Genomic DNA, 23,330 nt, shown 5'->3' with positions numbered 1-23,330 from the left:
GTCATAATGAACCCTACTGGATCATCATGTTTCCTCACTTCCAATAAACTTCTAATATCAGAGGGGGCGGGAGTAGAGAAGCCAGGACCCATGGCAGGTGGGGTAGGAGTAGGGCCTTGCGCAATAGATACGTCAGAGTTCAGGGTCTCAGGGTCCAATTTTTGCCACCTTTCTAACTGCTAAGAATTAATTTGTTCTATACAGACTGATTGCCCAGTTTGTCACGGTGAGACAGCACAGTAAGGTCATGAAAGGATTTAATGTCTCTTTCACTGCCCAGTAAGTGACAGAAGGAAGAGGGCCCAGCACCATGTCACCAGCCAGTGCTTCACGGAGCTCAGTCTCAGAACCAGAGCACCAAGAGAAAACTTTAGTTAGAAACATAGAATCATAGAATATTAGGGTTGGAAGGGAGCTCAGGAGGTATCTAGTCCAAGTCCCTGCTCAAAGCAGGACCAATCCCCAACTAAATCATTCCTTATGAGTAATGAACCCGAGCAGCCTGTCCCGGATCTCCTTGGTCCTCACCCCATAGATGATGGGGTGTAGCATGGGTGGCATCAGTAGGTTCATGTTGCCAATAAGAGCATGGAAATGCAAGGGCACATTCTGTACAAAACGGTATATGAGGGAGGAGAAGAGACCTGGGATGTAAAAGGTTAAGATGACACAAAGGTGGGAGACGCAGGTTCCAAAAGTCTTGAGCCGGGTGTCCTTTGTGGGGAGGCTGAAGATGTCCCTGAGGATCTGGATATAGGACACAGTGATAAAAATCCCATCCAGACCCATTACACACAATAGCACAAAGAGGCCGTAGTAACTGCTGACCTGGGTGTCGCCACAGGCCAGCTTCACCACGGATATGTGTGTGCAGAATGGCTCGGGGATGATGTTGGTTCTGCAATATGGCCACTGCCTCGCCAGGATGGGAATGGGCAGTATGACCATGGCGCTGCGCAGCACCACGGCCAGGCCCATCTTGGCCACCACGGGGATTGTCAGGATGGTGGAATGTCTCAGGGGATGACAGATGGCCACATAGCGATCAAAACCCATGGCCACAATGATCCCGGACTCCATCAATGAGAAGCAGTGAACGAAATACATCTGGGTGAGGCAGGCACTGAAATCGATCTCCCTGGAATTGAACCAGAAGATTGCCAGCATTTTGGGTACGATGGCTGTAGACAGGACCAGGTCAGCGATGGCCAGCATGCAGAGGAAATAGTACATGGGCCCATGGAGGCTCGGCTCCATCTTCACAATTAACAGGATGGCCAAGTTCCCCAAGATGGCTATGATGAACATGGCACAGAAGGGAATGGAGATCCATACATGGGCTGCCTCCAGGCCAGGAATACCCTGCAGGATGAAGGTGGAGGGGTTGGTGAAGTCGGTTGTGTTGGAGTTTGACATGGAGTACCAGTGAAGGTCTCCAACTCTGAGGTAGAACCGTGTTTCCTGCATGCACTGTATGTTCTCCTGACTTCCTGTATGTGCCCAGGGTCAAGGGTGATGGTCGCAGTACAAATGCCTGGATGGAGAGACAATGTGAATTTGAGACACTACATGCACTACTGGAGACTGTTCTTGTTGGTGAAGCAGATTGGCCACTCTTCACACACTGACAAAAGACATTTTCATTATTCATAGAAATAAATTATGAACAACTGACCCTACTAATGCCAATTCCATATTTTATGGCATGTGTCAATAATTCCTACATGTTGTGGTGAGGTAAAGCTTAATAGGCAATAGCAGGAAACATGACTTTGGGTACTGGTTATCCATCATTGTTCCTTAATGCAATGAAAGCCAGGTTAGGGAGTGCATGCTGTAGGGAGTTGACCATTCAACTGGTTGCTTAAAACCTGAGAGTGGGAAAAAAACCACAAACTTTTGCCAATCCATGCTCTGGGGGGGGAACATCCCAGCTAGATGCACCCCATGAAAAAGACATGGGCGTCATTGATAGCAACTCTGTGGAAACACCTGCCGTGGTAAATGATGGGGGGTAGAACCACTTTTATGAACACTCACCCAGCCAGTCAGTTAGCTGTGAAAATCCCTCTTAGTAGCTGTTCTCTACTTGCCTTGCCTGTAAAGAGTGAAGCCGTCTCACTGAAATGCTTAGGTAAGAGGAAGTGAGTTGGCACCTGGCCAAAAGAGCCAATGGGAAGACTAGAAACTTGGAAAATTGAGAAAAAACTTCCCGTCTTTGTGAGGGTTGTTGTTTTCTTTCAGCTGGAGAGACAGAGAGCAACAGGTGTGCTGTAAAGACTGGGCCGGATATGAAAAATCATCAGCATTTATACCTAAAAATTACTCATTTGGAACTACAGTTAAGCAAGTAGAACAGGAAAGGTTTAGTTAGACGTGATCAGGTTTATCGCTTTATTTTGGGCTTGTCGAGTCTTCTGTGCTAAACGCAGGGGCTTCTGTTTGCTTTGTAAAATTTAAATTGAACCCCAAGGGAAGACATTCTTGGGTGTTAATGCTTTCAGTTCCTCTTTTAATATCTAGCAACACCCTGATTTTCCAGATATGTTGTCATAAATATAAAGGGAAAGGTAACCACCATTCTGTATACAGTACTATAAAATCCCTCCTGGCCAGAGGGACAAAATCCTTTTACCTGTAAAGGGTTAAGAAGCTCAGGTAACCTGGCTGGCACCTGACCAAAAGGAGGGGGAAAGGCTTTGTTTTGTCTGTTCTTTGTCTATCTGTTCTGTGTGCTTGCCGGAGACAGATCAAGAAGGCAAGCAATCCAACTCCATTAGAATTAGTAAGTACTAGTGAAGGAATCCGTTAGCTTATTTTTATTTTGGCTTGTGATTTTCCTTGTCTAGAGGGAGGTCTTGTCTAGAGGGAAGTTTTGTCAAGAGGGGAGATCCTCTATGTTCTTTAGTCTTTTGTTATTCTGTAAAGTACTTACCATCCCGATTTTACAGCGGTGATTCTTTTACCTTTTCTTTAATTAACATTCATCTTTTCAGAACCTGATTGATTTTTCATCATTTTAAGATCCAAGGGTTTGGGTCTGTGTTCACCTGTACCAATTGGTGAGGATTTTATTCTCAAGCCTGCCCAAGAAAAGGGGTGTAGGGGCTTGGGAGATTATTATCAACATGCCCAGGAAAAGGGGTGTAGGGGTTTGGGGGGATATTTGGGGAAGCTGGAGGCAGAGGTATCAGGTCCTGGTAACAAAGGGATGTTTTTAAGCTGTGAGCAGCTGGAGATTTTTGTCTCTGCCTGAGGGCAGGGTAGGTAACTTTCTACAAGGGAATGCACAAGCTAGTTTTTTTCCCCTTTCTAGCTCTCGCGGTAGGCTAGGTTGAGTACAAAAAGCAGGAACATGATGACCAGTGACACAGCTAATAAACCAGAGCTGACTAACTGGCAGCGAAAGAGAATGAAAATAAGAGACTGATTGAATTAAAACAACTAGAAATGAAGGCGCAGGAAGCTGCCCACAAGAGAGACCTGGAGTTACAATAAAGAGAGAGGCAGCATGAACTGGAGTTAGAGAAGGCAAGAGCTAAGCAGAATGCACCAGACAACCCTGGCAATCCTTCTCCAGGTCCCGCTTCCCTTCCCAGAAAGTTCCCCAACTACAAGGCAGGTGATAATACTGAGGCCTTAGAAAATTTCGAAAGGGCCTGCCATGGGTACAGCATCTCTACAGAGCAGTACATGATGGAGCTGAGACCACAGCTCAGTGGACCCTTAGCAAAGGTGGTGGCTGAAATGCCTAAGGAACGCATGAACAGTTATGAACTTTTTTTTAAAAAAGGCCAGAATCAGAATGAGGCTAACACCCGAGCACGCCTGTCGGTGGTTCAGAGCCCTAAAGTGGAAACTGGATGTTGCATTTTTCCAACACGCCTACCACATTGAAAAAAATTGGGATGCCTGGATATCAGGAGCAAGCGTTAAATCTCTGGAAGATCTTTCTTTCCTAATGAAAATGGAGCAGTTCTTAGAGGGTGTTCCTGAGGAAATAGAAAGGTACATCCTAGATGGGAAGCCCAAAACTGTAATTGAGGTGGGAGAGATTGAAACCAAATGGGTGGAGGTGGCGGAAAAGAAAAAAACGAGTAGCAATTGAAATGGATATCAGAAGGGGCAACCCGAGACAACACCCTACCTCCGAGGGCAGCCCAAGGCCCCACCTACATCCCAAGGAAAACCCCAAACCCCTTTTCATCCCACCACGCCATTCTCCAGCCACCCACCTTGGCCCAGTGACCAGTCAGCTGGGCGATGTTTTAAATGTCATGAGCTGGGGCATGTGAAGGCCAACTGCCCAAAGAACCCCAACAGACTGCAGTTCATTACGCCGGAGTCACACCCAAGGTCCTCAGGCTCAGATGCCTCCCAGGTACCGTCAGAGCGAAGGGAAACTGTGAGTGTGGGCGGGAAGAAGGGTACAGCGTGCAGGGACATTGGAGTACAAGTGTCAGCTATCCACCAATCCTTAGTGGACCCCAAATTCATCAACCCAGAAGCCCCGGTGACAATTCAACCCTTCATGTCAAAATCTTTTAAACCTGACTACAGTTGAGTTGCCTGTCCAGTACAAGGGCTGGTCAGGAATGTGGACTTTTGCAGTCTATGATGATTATCCCATCCCCATGCTGCTGGGGGAAGACTTGGCCAACCATGTGAAGCTAGCCAAGAGGGTAGGAATAGTCACCAGCAGCCAGGCTAAGCAAGCTTCCACACCCATCCCTGTTCCTGAGCCTTCCACCAGGGCCCCGACTGTGTTACCAGAGACCCAGACATAGGTGGTGGAACCAGATCCCCTGCCAACAACTACAACAGCTGAAGTAGATCCAGTCCCAGAGACCCAGCCAAAGCCAGTCCCAGAATATGAACTGGTGAATCAACCAGCACCAGAACCATAGCCAGCACTGAGTCCAGCGCTTGCAAGACCATCTGCAACTTCAACACCAGAGGGCACCAGCAGGCCTGCACTGGCAGCAGCAGCAGATAACCCTACACAAGAAGCTCAGCCAGAGCCTGAAATACCACATAATGCACCAGCAGAGAGTGGTTGACAGTCAACAGAAACAACCCCATCACCTGCCTCGCTTCCAGAGGGACCAAGCCCCGGTCCACAATCCAGTGAGGAACTGATGTCTCCAGCATCAAGGGAACAGTTCCAGGTTAAGCAGGAAGCAGATGACAGTCACCAGGGAGCTTGAACGGTGGCACGGAGCAACCCACCGCCTCTCAGCTCTTCTAACCGATCCCGGTTTGTTATAGAACAAGGACTTTTATACAAGGAAACTTTCTGGTGGACACCAGGAAGACTGGCGTCCTCAAAGACAGTTGTTAGTTCCAGCTAAGTACTGGGTAAAGCTCTTGAGCTTAGCCCATTATCAATCTTGTGGCCATGCTGGGGTGAATAGGACCAAAGACCGTTTGGGGAAGTCATTCCACTAGGAGGGGATGGGCAAGGATGTTTCTACCTCTGTCCGGTCTTGTGAGGTGTGCCAAAGAGTGGTAAAACCCCAAGACCAGGTCAAAGCCTCTCTCCAGCCACTCCCCATAATCAAGGTCCCATTTCAGCGAGTAGCTGTGGATATTCTGGGTCCTTTCCCAAAAAAAACACCCAGAGGAAAGCTGTACATAATGACGTTCGTGGATTTTGCCACCTGATGGCCGGAAACAGTATTCTTAAGCAACACCAGGGCTAAAAGTGTGTGCCAGGCACTAAGAGACATTTTTGCCAGGGTAGGTTGGTAGATTCAGGAACAAATTTCCTGGCAGGGACCATGAAAAGCCTGTGGGAAACTCATGGGGTGAACAACTTGGTGCCACCCCTTACCACCATCAAACCAATGGCCTGGTGGAGAGGTTTAATGGAACTTTGGGGGCCATGATACGGAAATTTGTAAATGAACACTCTAATGATTGGGATCTAGTGTTGCAGCAGTTGCTTTTTGCCTACAGGGCTGTACCACATCCCAGTTTCAGGTTTTCAACATTTGAACTTGTGTATGGCCACGAGGTAAAGGGACCATTACAGTTGGTGAAGCAGCTTATGCCTTCTCCAGGAACTAACATTCTAGACTTTGTAAGCAACCTACAAAGCACCCTCCGACACTCTTTAGCCCTTGCTAGAGAAAACCTACAAGATGCTCAGGAAGAGCAAAAAGTCTGGTATGATAAACATGCCAGAGATTGTTCCTGCTGGTACTATAAAATCCCTCCTGGGCAGAGGCACAGAATCCTTTTACCTGTACAGGGTTAAGAAGCTCAGGTAACCTAGCTGGCACCTGACCAAAAAGACCAATAAGGAGACAAGATACTTTCAAATCTGGGGAGGGGGGAAAAGCTTTTTTTTTTGTTCTGTTCTTTGTCTGTCTGTTCTGTGTGCTTCCTGGAGACAGATCAAGGCGGCAAGCAATCCAACTCCATTAGAATTAGTAAGTAATAATAAGGGAATGTGTTAGCTTACTTTTATTTTGGCTTGTGATTTTCCTTGTCTAGAGGGAGGTTTTGTTCTTGAGTCTTTCGTTATTCTGTTAAGTACTTACCTTCCCGATTTGACAGAGGTGATTCTTGAAAAGGGGTGTCAGGGTTCGGGGGGATACTTGGGGAAGGTGGGGCTCCAAGTGGCCCTCCCTAAATGTTTGTTTAAATCACTTGGTGGTGGCAGCGTTACTTAATCCAAGGAATAGGGGAGTTTTTAACCTAAGCTGGTAGAAATAAGTTTAGGGGGTCTTCATGCGGGTCCCCACATCTGTACCCTAGAGTTCAGAGTGGGGAGGGAACCCTGACATGTGTTTGCTTTATTTTTTTCAATAAAATCATCTTTTTAAGAATATGATTTGATTTTTTACTTTTAAAAGCAAGAGGTCTGTGCATACGCTACTGAAATAGCTAAGTGGAATAAAGGTTCCAAGATCAGCTGGTACAACAGCTGTGTTTTCTTTTGTTTCTTTTCTTTCTCGGCTTAGAATCATAGAATCTCAGGGTTGGAAGGGACCTCAGGAGGTCATCTAGTCCAACCCCCTGCTCAAAGCTGGACCAATCCCAACTAAATCATCCCAGCCAGGGCTTTGTCAAGCCTGACCTTAAAAACCTCTAAGGAAGGAGATTCCACCACCTCCCTAGGGAACCCATTCCAGTTCTTCACCACCCTACTAGTGAAAAAGTTTTTCCTAAAGTTTTTCCTAATATCCAACCTAAACCTCCCCCTCTGCATCTTGAGACCATTACTCCTTCTTCTGTCATCTTCTACCACTGAGAACAGTCTAGATCCATCCTCTTTGGAACCCCCTTTCAGGTAGTTGAAAGCAGCTATCAAATCCCCCCTCATTCTTCTCTTCTGCTGGCTAAACAATCTCAGTTCCCTCAGCCTCTCCTCATAAGTCATGTGCTCCATGAGAGAAAGCTGGTTGCAGCACTACTACCAAGGCCAGGGGGATCTGTAACCTTGGGTGAAATTTAATGACCTGTATTATATAGGAGGTTAGACTGGATGATCTAATGGTCCCTTCAATAAAGAAAGCAGACCAGGCATTTATATTTGCTGTGATAATTCAATTCCCCTGAAAGTCTGAACATGTAATACCGATAAAAGGAAATTGTTTATGTAATCCACAATTGGCCTGTGGAACTCCTTGCCACAGATATTATTGGAGTGAAGTGCTTAGCTGAATGGGATTCACAAATAGATTTGCCATCGTAGGTGGCACTATCTTTAGTTAAAGCTGTCTGAGATCTTCAATAAGAAGACCTCATTTTCAGTTGGATGTAAATTTTCCAAACTGTAAGTGTTCAGAGTGATATTTCCTACGCTGGGTGAATTTGTTTTTGAAAGTTTCAGACATAAGTTAGGAGTTAGGAGACAATGTCTTGGCATGTTATTCCAGTGAGGAGCATTTCCACCTGCATATTTTCCAGCACATAAAAGTCAGGTACCAGCCACCTCCCCCACTTAACAACCAGAGCCCTGAAATGCAAGAGGAGGAGGTGACAGCCTCCCTACATTAACACACAGCTGGCTCTTAAGGGCTTTACTCACTTCTTGTTCCAAGGGGAGTTTTGCCTGAGTGGGGCCTGAGCAAACTATGGGCCAGGGCCCCAGAATTCAGCCTTTGTATTATACATCTACTAATACCTTTCTCCTGGAGGATCCACTGGGCCTCTGGGAAACATGCATTCACCTTGGGTAGGAAGCCATCAGCTGGGGAGGACAGGTGTGCATAGAAAATACTGGAGCACACTCATCCACTGTTGGAAGGGCCCTGGGATGTTTACTGGCTATGCAGGGCAGAAAGTATCACAAACTTACTGTCTATCCCATCATGCCCATATTGCACTAAGTTTGTCAAGGAGGTGAGCTCCTCAGCAAGAGATGGTACCTGTGAATCCTGAGACGGACGTGTCTTCCCTGGGAATTCTCCTCGGGTAGCCGTGTCCCACACCTCTCTCATTCCAGTATCTGCAGCAGCGTCCTACGCCGAGAGCCGACACACGGGTGTGCACAGTTTATAACATAGCTTTGTGCAGTCTCAGGGGGGTTCGCTCAGCCTCCAGGGGAGAAGCAGCATCTGGATGCAAACAGGCTGGAGACCAGCTGGTCTGTGCTTCTGTGCTAATTATCCAGCTTTAGGAGTAAACAGTAATTAAGGGACTTTCCCAAAGGGAGATGAGAACTCTTCAGCTCTCCCCTGAGTCAGACAGAAATTGGCTGCTCTTTGTGTTTGTATATATGTAAAAATTTTAGTTGATTAGGAAGAAAAACTAGGAATTAGTCCTAGATCTCCATAGACTCTGATACCTTGTCAATAACCAGGATGGAGGGGTAGATAATAGACAGATAGATCTGGAGACAGATGCCTGAGGGGAGACACAAACAGTCTGCAGGACACAGAGTTATTGCTAAAATATCAGAGATCAGTAATTCTCCTCAGTAAGTATCATCATGCTGTGCAGCACCTTTCACTGAAGGATTTCGAAAAGACTCAGGAACGTCAGTATGAATGTATCCCCATTATACAGATAAGTAAACTGAGGCAGAGGGAAACGTGACTGTTAGCTCCCTGCCTGTAGAGCCAGCCGTAGAGCAGGGAAAGAACTACATTTCCCAGCAATCCCTTGGCCGCTATCAACAGGAAAGGGAGGGGGAGGGAGTGTGGTAGCTGGAACCTCATGCTGCAGCTTGCTGTGAATGGAGAGCTCACTGCTAGAGTGGGGTGGCACTGTGAATGGGGAACAAGTGTGCCCAAGGAGTAGAAGGCTTTGCGCCAGATATCTTCTTCAGAAGACATCCCCAGACTGGCTTAGGGATACTGGTGTGACCTCACCTTGCAGCCCCAAAGAAGGAATTGGGTGGACTAAATGGACAGTGCCCCTCTCTATCTGAAGCCTAGCAAGGGAGGTATGTGGATTCCAGTAGAAATTAAAATGAAAAGTAAGGGAGGGGAGGCTCTGCTAGGAGACTTCAGCAGCTTCAGATACAGTACCAGGCACGTAGGAAGATTTCTACTTCTGAGCCATGGAAGCAGAAATTGAATTTTCCTTTCCAGATTCCGCTAATATTCAGAAAGGGAATCTAGCACCTGCCTTCCCGATTTGAACACCTCAAAATTCAGGAGTGCGCAAGCTCAATTTGGGCAGCTGTTAATTCATTTCTCCCAAATCAAATATACTGATCCACTGTATTTTGCTGTAGAAAAAGTAGGATAAAATTGAGCAAGAAATGCTTCCCAGCGGTTTTTAGGACTGGAATTGCTATTTTCAACAGCCATTGCCTTTTTTTTTTCAAGTTTTATTTGTTTAAAAGGAAGACAGTGATATTGCATTGGCAAATTCCCCATAGAAAGAAAAAGTGGAACAAAAGAATAATAAAGGCACCAACTTTTCCTCACTTATGGAGGACAGTCTTATAATATGCATCCAGATATCCTCCAGTCACACAAGCTGAAAATTGTTTCACTTTACTGCAGCTCTGTAACCATACGGGAACCAATCCTGTCTGTGTTCTGTGCACATCCAAAATTCCTGCTGACTGACCTGCCATGGGAGCGAGTTACCAGTGACTGGGGCGGAAGGAGGGTGCAGGTGGAGGGGGCAGAGCCCAAGTCTGCAGCAGCAGGGTGTGTGTGGGTGTGAGAGCACTGGTGGGGGGGGAGGGGGAAGCTCAGAGTTGGGGCAGCACAGAGTGTCTGTGGGGGAGAGCCCAGAGCTGGGACGGCAGGGGGTGCGGGTGGGGGGAGGCCCAGAGCTGGGGCAGCTGGGGTGTGTGGTTGAGAGCCCAGGGCTGGGGTGGGTCAGCCAATTTTTTTTCGCTTGGGGTGGCAAAAAATCCTAGAACCAGCCCTGGTGAGAGCAGAATCTGACCAGTGTTGGGCCCATGCTTGTTATGAACGGTCTGGTAACACACATACCCACTGCAGAGACTTTAGCTCCATTTCTTAACAAGGGAGTGAAGTTGCTGAATTGGAAAACTTGAGCTAACTGTGGAAAAACCACACCTCCCAAAAAAGGAAGAAGGAAGTTACTGAGACAGAGAAAGGACACAGTAAGAGACTAGGAACTGGTCTTAAAAACAAATATTTCTCAAAACTATTCCCTACACATTTGTAGTTCCAATTTAATCAGGTAGACCCTTTATTTTTTCTGCATTCAGCACCCCAGGCCTCCCTCCCATGCCCTGGCTGCGCTGTGCTGATACCTGGAGTCAGAAACCTGGTAGGGTGGTGGCCACCACCCCCCTCCAAGATCTAGGTGACAAGACCCTTCTCCCCAGCATCTGCCTCCCATTGGGTTCACATCCTGCCTTCAAGGCCCTCCCATGTGGTGTCTCCCAGCATTGCCCATGGCCCCACACTGCTCTTCACAGCTGCTCATCATGCTTGGCTGCCATTGCAAATGAGGGTATTAAAAATAGCCCCAAGTAGCCCAAACCATATATAGTGTAAAAACAACAATAACTTTATTATACTAATAATTTCTAAGTGCATTGACTGATGGTAGTCAGTGTCCACATTTTGTGTTGAAATATTTTGTCAGGGTTAGTCTTTATTTTGTTATCCTCCAGGTTTCCTGAAGGATTGGACGTAAAAAATCAGGTAAATTTTGCTCACCAGATCACTGTACATATGATAAAAAAGTTCAGCATTGTAGATTCTTACTTTCCCCTCTGGCTGTCTGAAAGCTTAGCTTCTGTTCATCAAACTGATCACAACCCCTATTCACAAATGGACTAATGCAAAGCTCCTTGCTTCAAAAAGCTGCATTACTTCTCGTAGGCTGGAACTCATGGAAAAGCCGAGTGACAGGGGGTGTTGGACTGGGGGCTGACCGGTGACAATGAAAGAAGTCAGGTGATGATCAAAGAGAGGGAGCTTCGCAATGGAGAAGCCAGTGCTTGGTGATGGAGTGATAAGACATTAGGTGTGAGGAAGTTCTCAGACTCTGAACTTCCACAATGCTGAGCTCAGTCAAACTGGGACAGAGCACACTTGGTTAATGAGGAGAAATCCTTTCCCCCTCTTGTCACAGAGGATCAAAGTCAGTGGTCCGAAAAGCACATTCTGCTGGTGTATTTGACCACTTTGTCACGAAGCTCTTTGGTTTTGACCCCATAAATGATAGGGTTGAGCATGGGGGGAATGAGGAGATACAGGTTGGCCAAGATAATGTGAACGTGGGGCTCTATACCCTGACCAAACCGGTATGTCAGGCTGGTGAACAGGCCAGGACTATAAGTTGTTAGCATCACACAGATGTGGGCTGTGCAGGTGTTGAGGGCTTTCTGGTGGGATTTCTTTGAGGACATTTTTAGGATGGCCCTGATGATCAGACCATAGGAGATGGCAATGAGCATCAGGTCTATCCCGCTGACTACAAATGCTATAGCCAAGCTGTACATCCTGCTAACTGTGATGTTCCCACACGATATCTTCGCCACAGCCATGTGCTCGCAGTGCGTTTGGTGGATAATGCGGTTGGCACAGAATGGCAACCTACTCAAGATCAGGGGCAGAGGCAGGATGAAGAGAGCAGACCGTATCAAACCTACAAGTCCTAACGTAGCCACTCGTGCGTTGGTGAGGATGGTGGTGTATCTCAGAGGGTTACATATGGCAACGTAGCGATCGAAGGCCATTGTCACGAGGACAGCTGACTGCGTAAAAGAAACTGTGTGAAGGAAGAACATCTGGGTGAGACACCAACCCACAGTAATGTTTTTGAAATTGAACCAAAATATACACAGTGCCTTTGGCACAACCAAGGTACATGTGGCGATGTCTGTGAGCGCTAACATGCAGAGCAGCAGGTACATCGGCTTGTGCAGGGTCTGTTCCTTGCCTACAATAAACAGAAGCGTGGCATTTCCCAACAGGCTGATAATGTAGGACATAGAGACAGGAATGGAAATCCAGATGTGGGCAGCTTCCAAGCCAAGGATCCCCGATAGGCTGAATGTTGAAGGGTTAGAGGGGGTGAGGTTGAAAGTTGCCATGATAGGGTGCTCAATGTGTCGATCAGGCTCAGAAGTCCACAAGGTGCCTGTGAAGAGAGAGAAGCACAGCAAGGGGGTTACACGCTTTATACAATAAATAGTACGGTAAATATTTTATCTTTATTAACAACCTAGAAAGGGGGGTCAGCAGTGAGGTGGCACCAGCTTATTTAAAGATGGCACCAGATTATTTAACTCATAGTCAAGTCCACAGAAGTCCTCAAAGCCAGGTGAATGGGCAGTATGATAGCAGATGCACTTAGGTGTCAATATCGTCAATGCAGCAAAGAATCCTGTGGCACCTTATAGACTAACAGACGTTTTGCAGCATGAGCTTTCGTGGGTGAATACCCACTTCTTCGGATGCAAGTCGGATGCACCCACGAAAGCTCATGCTGCAAAACGTCTGTTAGTCTATAAGGTGCCACAGGATTCTTTGCTGCTTTTACACATCCAGACTAACACGGCTACCCCTCTGATACTTAATATCGTCAATGTGTATGTCCACTGGAGGGAAAAGCTTGAACTCCTTAAACACCTTATAAGGTTCTAATTTAACTGTATGAACTCCAGACAGGGACCTGGGCATCATGGTTCAGAGCTCTGTGAAACCCTGTTCAAAGTGAAAGCATGGACAGAAACTGAGCAAAGCACTAGGTTCCAGTAGGAGGGAGATGAGGAATCATAGAGAAAATACAATGCCATGAGATCTGTCGGTCAATGTTTCACCCTCCTCTGCACTCTCCTGTGTAGTATTGGACTCCTTTCTCCCCCAGGATATTGCAGAAGTAGAGAGGCCAGGGCAGTGAGAATGAGCAAGGGCCTGCAGAATCTCTCATATGGGAGAGATTGAGAAGACTAGGATTGTTACCTTAGAAAGGAGATGAATAAGAGGTGACATGAGGAAAAACCTATAAAATATTGACTAGCAGAGAGTAGATCGACATGTGTTCTCCCTGACTCATAATACAAGATCAACAGGACAGTCAACAAGAGGTAGTTGACACCACAAGATAAGAAAGAATCAGGAAGGATTTGTAGATTAACATGGATAGTGAGACTATCCAGTTTAATAGTTATAGCTAAATAAATATTTTGGAAAGCCCATACACCCACCTGTTTCAGGGCACAAGCTAATCTCTAGCTTTTAGGCATTAGGGTGACACCCTCTTGATGGTCATCACCCCACCATCCCCCTAGTGCTGTGTTACTTACACCTTCTTCTGCAGCACCTGACACTGTCACTGTCAGAGAGAGGACACCTGACTGGATGGACATAGCTCTTATCCACGATGCAATTGCTATATTGGAAAGAAACCAAGTTTCCCTAATGGAAACAGCTGTTATCATGCTGGGTTCTGACTTTGTCCTTAATTGAATGGGCACAAAGAGCACGAAAGGCACAAAGCTCTTGGTATTTAGGGCTACAGGCCAGCACCTCTGTTACTTCCCTTGTTTTTTTTGGTGAGACTTTCTTGTAGGCACGCAGCTTTGTCTGAGACATAAGTTACAGGTGTTAACAGACAAGTGTAAGCAGAGACGTGTGCCAGCAACTCAGCTGCTAACCCTTCTCGTGACTGAATATCAATGAAGTTTGCAAATGACAAAAAAATTGGGGGATTGTAAGTAATGAAGAGGACAGGTCACTGATTCAGAGCAATCTGGATTGGTTGATTAACTGGGTCGAAGCAAACGATACGTGTTCTGATATAGCTATGTAGAGATCTACATCTAGGAACAAAGAATGTAGGTGACGCTTCCAGAATGGGGCACTATGGGAAGTACAATGTCTTTAAAAAAGATTTGGGGGTGTGAAGGGATAATTAGCCAAACATGAACTCCCAGTATGACCATGTGGCCAAAAGAGATAATGTGATCTTTGGATGATAATGAGAGGAATCTCAAGAAGAGATAAAGAAGTTATTTTACCTCTTTATTTGGCAATGGTACGACTGCTGCTGGAATCCTGTGTCCAGTTCTGATGTCCACGATTAAAGATGGATGTTGATTTATTAAAGAGGGTTCAGAGAAGACTCACCAGAATTATTAAAAGATTAAAAAACCTGCCTTATAGTGGTAGACTCAAAGATTTCAGTCTATGTAATGGATGACTTGTTGACAGTCTGTAAGTACCTACATGGGAGCAAATATTTAAGAATAGGCTTTTCAGTCCTGCTCTAGGACTAATTTTTAGGAAATGCTTTGGCCTGCGCTCTACACGACGTCAGACCAGATGATCACAATAGTTTCCTATGGCCTTGCAATCTTCGAACACGTCCCTAGGAGTCAGTTGGAGGAATATTGCCTCTACGCTTGTGCATGAGCTTATTGAATGCATTTTTCCTATTCGTGACTGTGTTGAATTTAACTCTATGGGGAAAAATTCTCATGCGACTATAGAGCCTTGAAAATGTTACTGTAGGTGTGTGTTTCACGAGACTCACAGATCTCATGTGACATTGCCTGGAGAAACGTTTTACGTGGGAAAAATAATGACGTGAGCCCATGTAACCTCCACACTAAGGAACGAATGTACAACCCTCACCATTAATGACTATCAGAGACAGCTAGCAACTGCTCCAAGAACATCCTGGGTTTAATGTCTGTGTCCCAGTGGTCCCCATTTTCGATCAGGTGCCAGTAGTTCCTGAACATGGCAGCTGGGTTCATCTAGGCCAGGGGTTCTCAAACTGGGGGTTGTGACCCCTCAGAGGGTTGCAAGGTTATTACACAGGAAGGGGAGGGGGTCAGGAGCTGTCTGCCTCTACTCCAAACCCTGCTTTGCCTCTAGCAATTATAATAGTGTTAAATATATAAAATGGTGTTTTTAATTTATATGAGGCTCACTCTCAGAGGCTAGCTATATGAAAGGGTCACCAGTACAAAAGTTTGAGAACTACTGATATAGGCCCTCACCTCCCCCAGAGTTGCCCGCTCTCATTGTAGAGTGTGCATACTGCTCAGCTTGTGTGATGTCCATGTACAGCACTTCCCGAAGCTGCACACAGTGTATATCTGTGCACCAAGATCAGAAGCACAGGTGCCTTGGTACTTTCAACGCTGTGTGAGATTTCTCCCAAGTGAGACACAGTAACTGATTACCCACCAGTCAATGGAGGAGTTTAGACAGGGTATAACAAGAGCAGCATCAGAGGTGACCTGGCATTTGCCTCTCTCTGTGTGAGTTTTCTCACCGGTGAGACAGTCACTGATCTGCCCCTGGCCAAGGGAGCAGGGCGGGAGGCACTTCATCCCCTGCAGAGGAAGATCTGTGGGGTGCATGGGGCAGCTTGGACAGTGAGGGAGCCTTGTTCCTGAATAATTGAACAAGAAAAATTGCCTCACAGTGATACCCCTCACCCAGGGGCAAAACCATTTACCAGACCCCACCGCGACAACTCACAGAAATATCTCCTCAGACTAGGTTAAACTCAGTGTCTGCCTGCACCTGGGAAAAGGGAGAAATCAGCCTGAACTCCCTTTCTGGGGGTGAAGAGAACCTCATTAGCAGCTCAGCCCGTGCTGGAAAGGAGAGAGAGACAGACCCGGCAGGAGGAAGAGAGGACGTGGAAACTAAAAGGAGACAGTGTGAGTCACTCTTCCTCAAAACGACACAAAGCTTTAATGTATTGCAGCCCATTAGAAACCCGGACATACCTTCCAGACGCTACTTTTCTGTGTTGGCAATTGCTCAGGTTCCCACAAGGCTGTAGTGAGGTTGCTCACGGAAAGAGGGATAGTCCAGAGTGGGGAAGCTGCCAGAGACAATCTACCACTGTGCGGTACATGTTAATTTACAGTCTGAGACACCAACCCCCGCGTCCAGGAGGGTTCCGTCCAGAGGCCTCGTTACACCTCTGGTCTGTGCATTAGGCAGGGTGTCTATTCCCTATTTTGTCCAGTTTCAGGACTCCGTGCCACTGTGATCTGGATACTGCACACCCCATCGTCCCACCTTCCCCTTCCCCCCCTCCCCACCGCGTTCTTGGACCTCCCCTGGTGAGATTTCCAGCACTGCCTGGATATGTCTAAGCCAGAAACATGCTTTTATTTTTACTTCATTTTGTCACTTCTCATTCTCTCCAGACCCAGAGATGCAGGAGCACAGAGAGAGCCGACCCCTCTCCCCCATGAAATAAAATTGTTATCCTAATTGTTCTGAACCTTTTTGCCACTCATCTCAATGGGACCAGATTTAGGCTTAGTGTTTAATATTCTGTGGCACATTATAGACTAATAGACTTATAGATGCATCCGACAAAGTGGGTATTCACCCACGAAAGCTCATTCTCCAAAAAGTCTGTTAGTCTATAAGCTGCCTCAGGACTCTTTGCTGCTTTTACAGATCCAGACTAACACGGCTACCCCTCTGATGTTTAACGTTAGACACACAGCTATTAAAATTGTGGCTTTGGGTCCTGCAACAGAGATCACTATTCTGTCATGGTGTTGAAAGAGTCTGAAGGAAACCTCCAGTTTATGTGGCGTTCAGAGACCAGGCATGAAAGATGGGGATTTCAAAACATGTGGGTCCTGATTTTCCTTTCAGGGAAGCCAGTGTCAATCTGAAGTGACCCACTGAAGGCAGAATGAGAGAGCAGAATCTGGCCAGTGTGTGGCCCATTCTTGTTGTGAACCCTCTGGTAACACAGATACCCACTGCAGAGCTTTGACTTTACTAACTAAGAACACAGTGAAATTGATGATTTGGAAAAACCACACAGCCCAAAAAATAGGAAGCTACTGAGACAGATAGAAGGACATAAGAGACAACAAGGAACTGATCTTAAAAACAAATATCTGTCTAAACTAATTCCAATACATTTGTAGTTCCAATTTTACCAGGTAAATCCACTGGTGCGTCTGACAATAGTAAACAGTTCAACACTGGAACCCTTCCTGAGCCCTCAGCACTAACTTTAATGCAGAAAGAGGCAACTCACCGTAATACTGCTCAGCAGCGAGAGGGAATATCCTTACTGCAAAAGGAAGGCAGAGCCCTGAGAATCACTGTATGAATCTCACATGTCTGACACTCGCTGTACTGGACAGCAACTTTTATGATTCCCTTGTACAGTCTCTGGGTACTATCTTATTGGCCAGGACTCCCAGACAATTCCCAGGGCTCTGTGAGCAACGGGAAGAGCAGAAAATAGACCCTGGAGAACTTCAGCTTGAGAGTCTCCCCCGGGAGTGAAGAAATGATTTCCCAATACCAGGGGCTCAGATTGTCAGGACAAACTGAGTCTTGCAGACAGTTCAGTCTAGCAATTGACGATGGCTGTGTTTTCTGTGTGTAATGTGCTGCCATCTGCACTATGTGTGGGAATGCTGCCACAAAATACGGGACCAAAATCCATTTTCAATTGCCCATAGCAGCATAGCACTGTGTACTCACCATGTAGTCGCAATATCCAGTCCATTAGCCTCTTAAAAGTCACCGGCACCCTGTGGAGGAAAAATTATGTGATCCTGGATTGATGCAAGCAGAAGGGTATGGAAAAGGCTTTCATCTCCCTGAATTCTGGCATCAAAGGTATTTGCCAGTACCTCTTTGTGAGGTCTAAACTGGATAAATATCTTGCAGCTCAAATCGTTTTAATAGTTCATCCATTCTCTGCATCGGCTCAGCATAAAATGTCAATACTGTGTTGATCTTTCAGAAATCTATGCAGAAATGGGTTGTATTATCCTGCCTCAGAACACGTACCATGGGTGTTCTCCACTCACTATGTGATACCTTCACCCCTCCCATAGCAAACATGACCTGGAGTTCATCTCACATGGTATACCACACTTTATGAGGAGAGAGCCACAGAGTTTCCCATGCCTGATGCCCGGGACCATTTCACTATGGTGGTATTTTAGGTGGATGTGCCCTGCTGGGTTGAGAACACAGTGGGAAAGAATCAAACAACTGCTACATCAGGATCTTTTCTTCGAGCTACAGTCCCTCCCCCATGCTTGTCTCATAGGAGCCTGTGGGCCTAATTTGAGCTCCACAGGGTATGAGTGTGATGGGTTGTCACCACTGGGCTGCCGTCTGGGAACTATGGGAACTGCTGGGCCCCTTCTTACCACCCAGCTGGGCTGGTCCTTTTTCAAAATGCTTCTCTGTGACTCAGCCTCTCCAGGCCCTGTTATCACCAAACACAACAGCCTATGGCACCACACACCCAAACAGAGCTACCCGAGGGATTACTTAACCAACCAAGGACAAACGGCAGACACCAGGTCAGTGGGCCTGCAATGACCACAGCCCTGGACAGCATCCAGAATGTGTTCATCTGGGGACTGGATATCCTGGCCTGAGACACAATATTGTTCAGGAACGAGGGGCAGACCAACTGACCATTCATGCCTAATGTTAAGATTTTGTCACAGTTATTTTTAGTAAAAGTCACAGACAGGTTGTGGGAAATAAAAAAAATATTCACAGAATCTGATGACCTGTCTTTAATTTTTACAAAAAAAAAGAAAAAAGAAAAAAAAAAGAATTGGAATGGACAGGTTGATGATTAAAGCCTGATCAGGAGGATGAGAGCCCAAGCCCTTCTTCGGGAGGGTTGGGAACCTGCTGCTTCCGCAGCTGACAGTGCTCAGTGTTCTGAAGCCCATGACACAGCCCCAGCATCATGAGCTACGGAGGCCCCTGCCACCCATGGTAGCTCAGAGCTCTGGGTTCCCCATCTCCTACGCTGGCTGACAGCTGCTGGGTCCTTGGCCACCCAGGCACCTAAGAGCTCAGACTTCTGATACTGCCTCCCACAGTATTCTTGCCAGCAAGTTAAAAAAGTATAGATTGGATGAATGAACTGTAAGGTGGATAGAAAGCTGGCTAAATCGTCAGGCTCCATGGGTAGTGATCAATGGATCGATGTCTAGTTGGCAACCAGTATGAAGCAGAGTGCCCCAGAGGTCGGTCCTGGGGCCGGTTTTGTTCAACATCTTTATCAATGATCTGGATGATGGAATGAATTGCACCCTCAGCAAATTTGCAGATGACACTAAGCTGGGGGTAGAGGGAGATACACTGGAGGGTAGGGGTAGGGTCCAGAGTGACCTAGACAAATTGGAGGATTGGGCCAAAAGAAATCTGATGAGGTTCAACAAGGTACAAGTCCAGAGTCCTGCACTTAGGAAGGAAGAATCCCATGCACTGCTACAGGTTGGGGACCAACCAGATAAGCAGCAGTTCTGCAGAAAAGGACCTGGGGATTACAGTAGCAGGTCTGCTCTCCTCCCTGGTCTGCCAGAAAATGAGCTGCTCCCCTGCCTTTTTGCCTTTCTCAAGCACTTCTCTTCAGACTTGATTTTTATGCCCCATTTTCATGATAATTTACTTGATGAATATTTGGCTTCTTTGAACTCAATTTGAAATGTAGCTACAAGTTCAGTGGCTTTGGGAAGTAATTCTGCTGCTTTGTATAGGTCTGTGTCTCTGGATTGTAGCAAATTTGAAACAGCATTTACCGTGTACAGAATCTTTCTTTGGAGCACAATGAGAAAAACAAAACTACATTTTCCATTGATTTCTTTAATGCTGAAGGATCATAAACTTCAAAGGTAATTTTGCTTAGGAGAATTATTTCTGTGGGTGCCTTCATTGTGTCTAAATAATGAATCTGAGAGGAAGGGGTGATTTGTTGATCAATTGTGTAGTCAATTGCTTCACCAAGCCTTCGTTTGTTATGACTTATGTTCAAGAGGCCAAATGAACAAGGTCAGGTTTACTGCTCCAGACTCATAATAAAATAGTACAGAAAAGAGTTTTTATACAATACCAGTCTCTGTGAAACCCTCTTGTGCAGTAATGTTACATTCTCTTTATGTAGAAAGTGGATCCCCAAAGTTACACACATTTCAACTTTTATCATTTATATGAGGATTTCACAAGTTACACATCCCTTTACACGTCACTAAAATCCAACCCATCAGTTTGTCTCAGTTCCCTAATGTACGTGGGGAGCGGTAGCCCATAAGGCCAGTTAGCTAGCTGGATATATTGCATTTTTTTTTGGTCATTGATTTGATTGATTATATTTATTTTCTTGAGTTTTGTTTATGCTGAATTCCAGTATATGTTATTCATAATACTTATTCATCATAGTTGGCTGTAATGCAAGGAACCTACAGGTCTGTATCCTGTATGACTACCTAGAGTATGTTAGTATAAGTGTTTATAACCTTTGGTATAGATAAATGGCCTACTGGTTACCCCTTTTGACTTTGGGGAACTGAATAGAGAAGTGACCAAAAAACTGAATATGTTTTCCATAGGTCTGTAACAGACTGGTAACTGCAGGGTACACCGCAGGATAATGGAAGTAATAAGTTAGGCCAAGGGTAACAGTTTCGGAGATGAGATAATCAAACATATTAACCTAGAGAATAAGTGTACCCGAAGATTTATCTGGGTGAGGAAATAAGATTTTGGCATGGTAGGTTGGGGCCTGATTAAGGAAGTACCAGGATCCCATAAGAAGGCAAACAACCTTGCAGGAAGTTGACTCTTTTCGATCTTCTATCAAACTATCAGCTCAGCTTTGCAATACAGGGTATGTCTACACTACGAAATGAGGTCGATTTTATAGAAGTTGATTTTTAGAAAGAGATTGTATACAGTCAATCCTGTATGTTCCCACTAAGTGCAGTAGGTCGGTGGAGTGCGTCCTCAATACCATGGCTAGCATCGTATCACGGAGGGTGCACTCTGGGTAGCTATCCCACAGTCCCCACTGCCCACTGGAATTCTGGGTTAAGCTCCCAATGCCTGATGGGGCAAAAACATTGTTGCAGGATTTGGGCATATATATTAACATTTCTTCTGCTGGATCAGAGTTCTGCCTGCACAGATTCTTCTCCCCATACAGAAATCAGATCCAGTGTCTCCCGTTTGCTCCATGCTGGAGCTCGTTTGTGATTCTGGGACTGCATGGTCACCTGTGCTGCTGAGCTCACCACGCTGACCAAACAGGAAATGAAATTCAAAAGTTCCCGGGGCTTTTCCTGTGTACCTGGCTAGTGCATCAGAGTTGAAAGTGCTGTCCAGCGCGGTCGCATTGGAGCACTCTGGGATAGCTCCCGGAGGCTAATACCGTCGAATTGTACAATGCTGTATCTGCACTACCCCAAATTCGACCCAAGAAGGTCAATTTTAGTGCTACTCCCCTTGTCGGGAAGGAGTACAGCAGTCGATGTTAAGAGTCCTTTAGGTCGACAGAATGGGATTGGTTGTATAGCTGCATTGCTTATAAAATCTGGGGTTGGTGGTGTAGCTGCATTGCTTATAAAATCGACCTAATGTGTCTAAATTCAACCTAACCTCATAGTGTAGACCAGCCCACAGCTTAGCTGCTCAACTCTCAAATCTAATCCCTGCCAATTTGGGAAGCCTAGACCATCGAATCCATCAGGCATGCCAGAGACCAGGGTGGTCCTTTGTCTCCCACTACCAGGCCTTCAAGGAAAGATGTGATTATGCTAGCTTAAGTAGTCTTTTAGACTAGAGATGTTAACACCAAGGGTTATAGAATTTTACTATTTCTTTGTGACTCTGTGTTTTATAGTATTTATTATTCTTTCATTCATTTTAATAAAGATGTTAACAATTGGATATTGTCCTCAGGAAAAGTGTCCTTGCCACACACCCCGAGGGTCCTCTCACAATGTTGAACTTTCTGTGTTCTCTAACCCTGTAGCCTGAATTGGGACAAGAACCTAAATATCTTCTGGCCAGATCATTGACAAGTCATAATAAACTAGCCCATAAATTCAGGTCAATATAACTATTATGGGAAACTTTCCCAGCTTCTGCATTACCCATTCGGAATTGACTCACGAAAGGGTCTGAGTCCCCCACTCCCACTCCCTTTACCCACAGGACAGCCTGGGCTCAAGGACTCCCCTTCCATATTCCTGTGTGACAGAGTCCTCATAATGGTGACAAGACAGGGCCCAGGATTCCTGGGAGGCTGAAACCCCCATTCTCATCATGGTCACATCGGACTGGGGCTAGGGTGTCCCGACTCTGGGGTGCTCTCTTCACACTAGATGCGTCACTGACTCAGTCAGCAGTGCATTACATTCAAAACAAATATAATTTATTAAACAGCAACTGTAAGAAAAATAAGGAAAAAATGTGAAAGGTTCAAGGAAACAAAGGACCCCGCTCTGTGGGCACAGGGACACCACAAACAGCTGTCCCTGGGATGTAAGGAAAGTTCACCGTCTGTTCCTCACACGTCCCAGGCCTCCTGCCCAGGCACTGGCTGCTCTGAGGTGGTACTGCAGGTAAGGCACCTGCTCTGGCAGTGGCCACACACCCTCAAACTCTAGGTGGCAGAACCTTTCTCTCCAGTATCTGCCCTCCCATCAGATTCATGTCCCCTCTTCTGAGTCCAGCCTACAAGGCCCTCTTGTCTGATGATGTCTCCCAGTGCTGATCCTTGTGCCCATGGGCCTCCTTGCTCTCCCCTGTAGCTCATTGTGCTCAGCTGCTATTTTACTTGTGGCACATCTGGCATCCACTATTCTGGCTCTGACTCCCTCAGCTCCCCGCTGTAGCTCAGCCCTGGCTCTCTGCTGGAGCGGCTGGTCTGTGCCGACCCAGCTCCCAGTTCTGGTCTGCTCCAGCTGCAGCTCCCCAGCTCTGCCTCAGCACCGCTGCTCTGTCTCTGGCCCAGCTTTAGCTCTTCTGGTTCAGTGCTGCTTCTCTGGCTCCGGCACAGCTCTGCCTTCTGGGCTGCTTCTCTGGCCCTTGTGTTTCTGGCTGCTGCTGCCAGATTTCTACTGCTTTAATAGACCCAAATCACTTCAAAACAAACCTAAAAATAGCCCAATC

At 46.3% G+C, this 23,330-nt stretch overlaps 2 protein-coding genes across 2 annotated transcripts; both read right to left on the bottom strand.

Moving 5' to 3' along the window:
* Nucleotides 1-471: 471 nt before the first annotated feature.
* LOC123362276 (olfactory receptor 52M1-like) lies at nt 472-1,416 on the bottom strand. Its single transcript, XM_045002715.1, has one exon. It carries the CDS (start codon nt 1,414-1,416, stop codon nt 472-474), a length of 945 nt encoding a protein of 314 aa, XP_044858650.1.
* Nucleotides 1,417-8,773: 7,357 nt separating this feature from the next.
* Nucleotides 8,774-15,428, bottom strand: LOC123362261 (olfactory receptor 52D1-like). Its single transcript, XM_045002694.1, has 4 exons — nt 15,404-15,428; nt 12,262-12,534; nt 11,683-12,162; nt 8,774-8,856 (listed from the first exon to the last, which is right to left on the bottom strand). Exons 1-4 carry the CDS (start codon nt 15,426-15,428, stop codon nt 8,774-8,776), a joined length of 861 nt encoding a protein of 286 aa, XP_044858629.1.
* Between the last annotated feature and the right edge of the window lie 7,902 nt (nt 15,429-23,330).

The sequence above is a fragment of the Mauremys mutica genome, chromosome 1 (genome assembly GCF_020497125.1).
Source record: "Mauremys mutica isolate MM-2020 ecotype Southern chromosome 1, ASM2049712v1, whole genome shotgun sequence".
In the NCBI taxonomy this organism is placed as follows: Eukaryota; Metazoa; Chordata; order Testudines; family Geoemydidae; genus Mauremys; species Mauremys mutica.
Note: the sequence above shows the minus strand (reverse complement) of the source record. Positions and strands in the feature narration are given on the sequence as shown.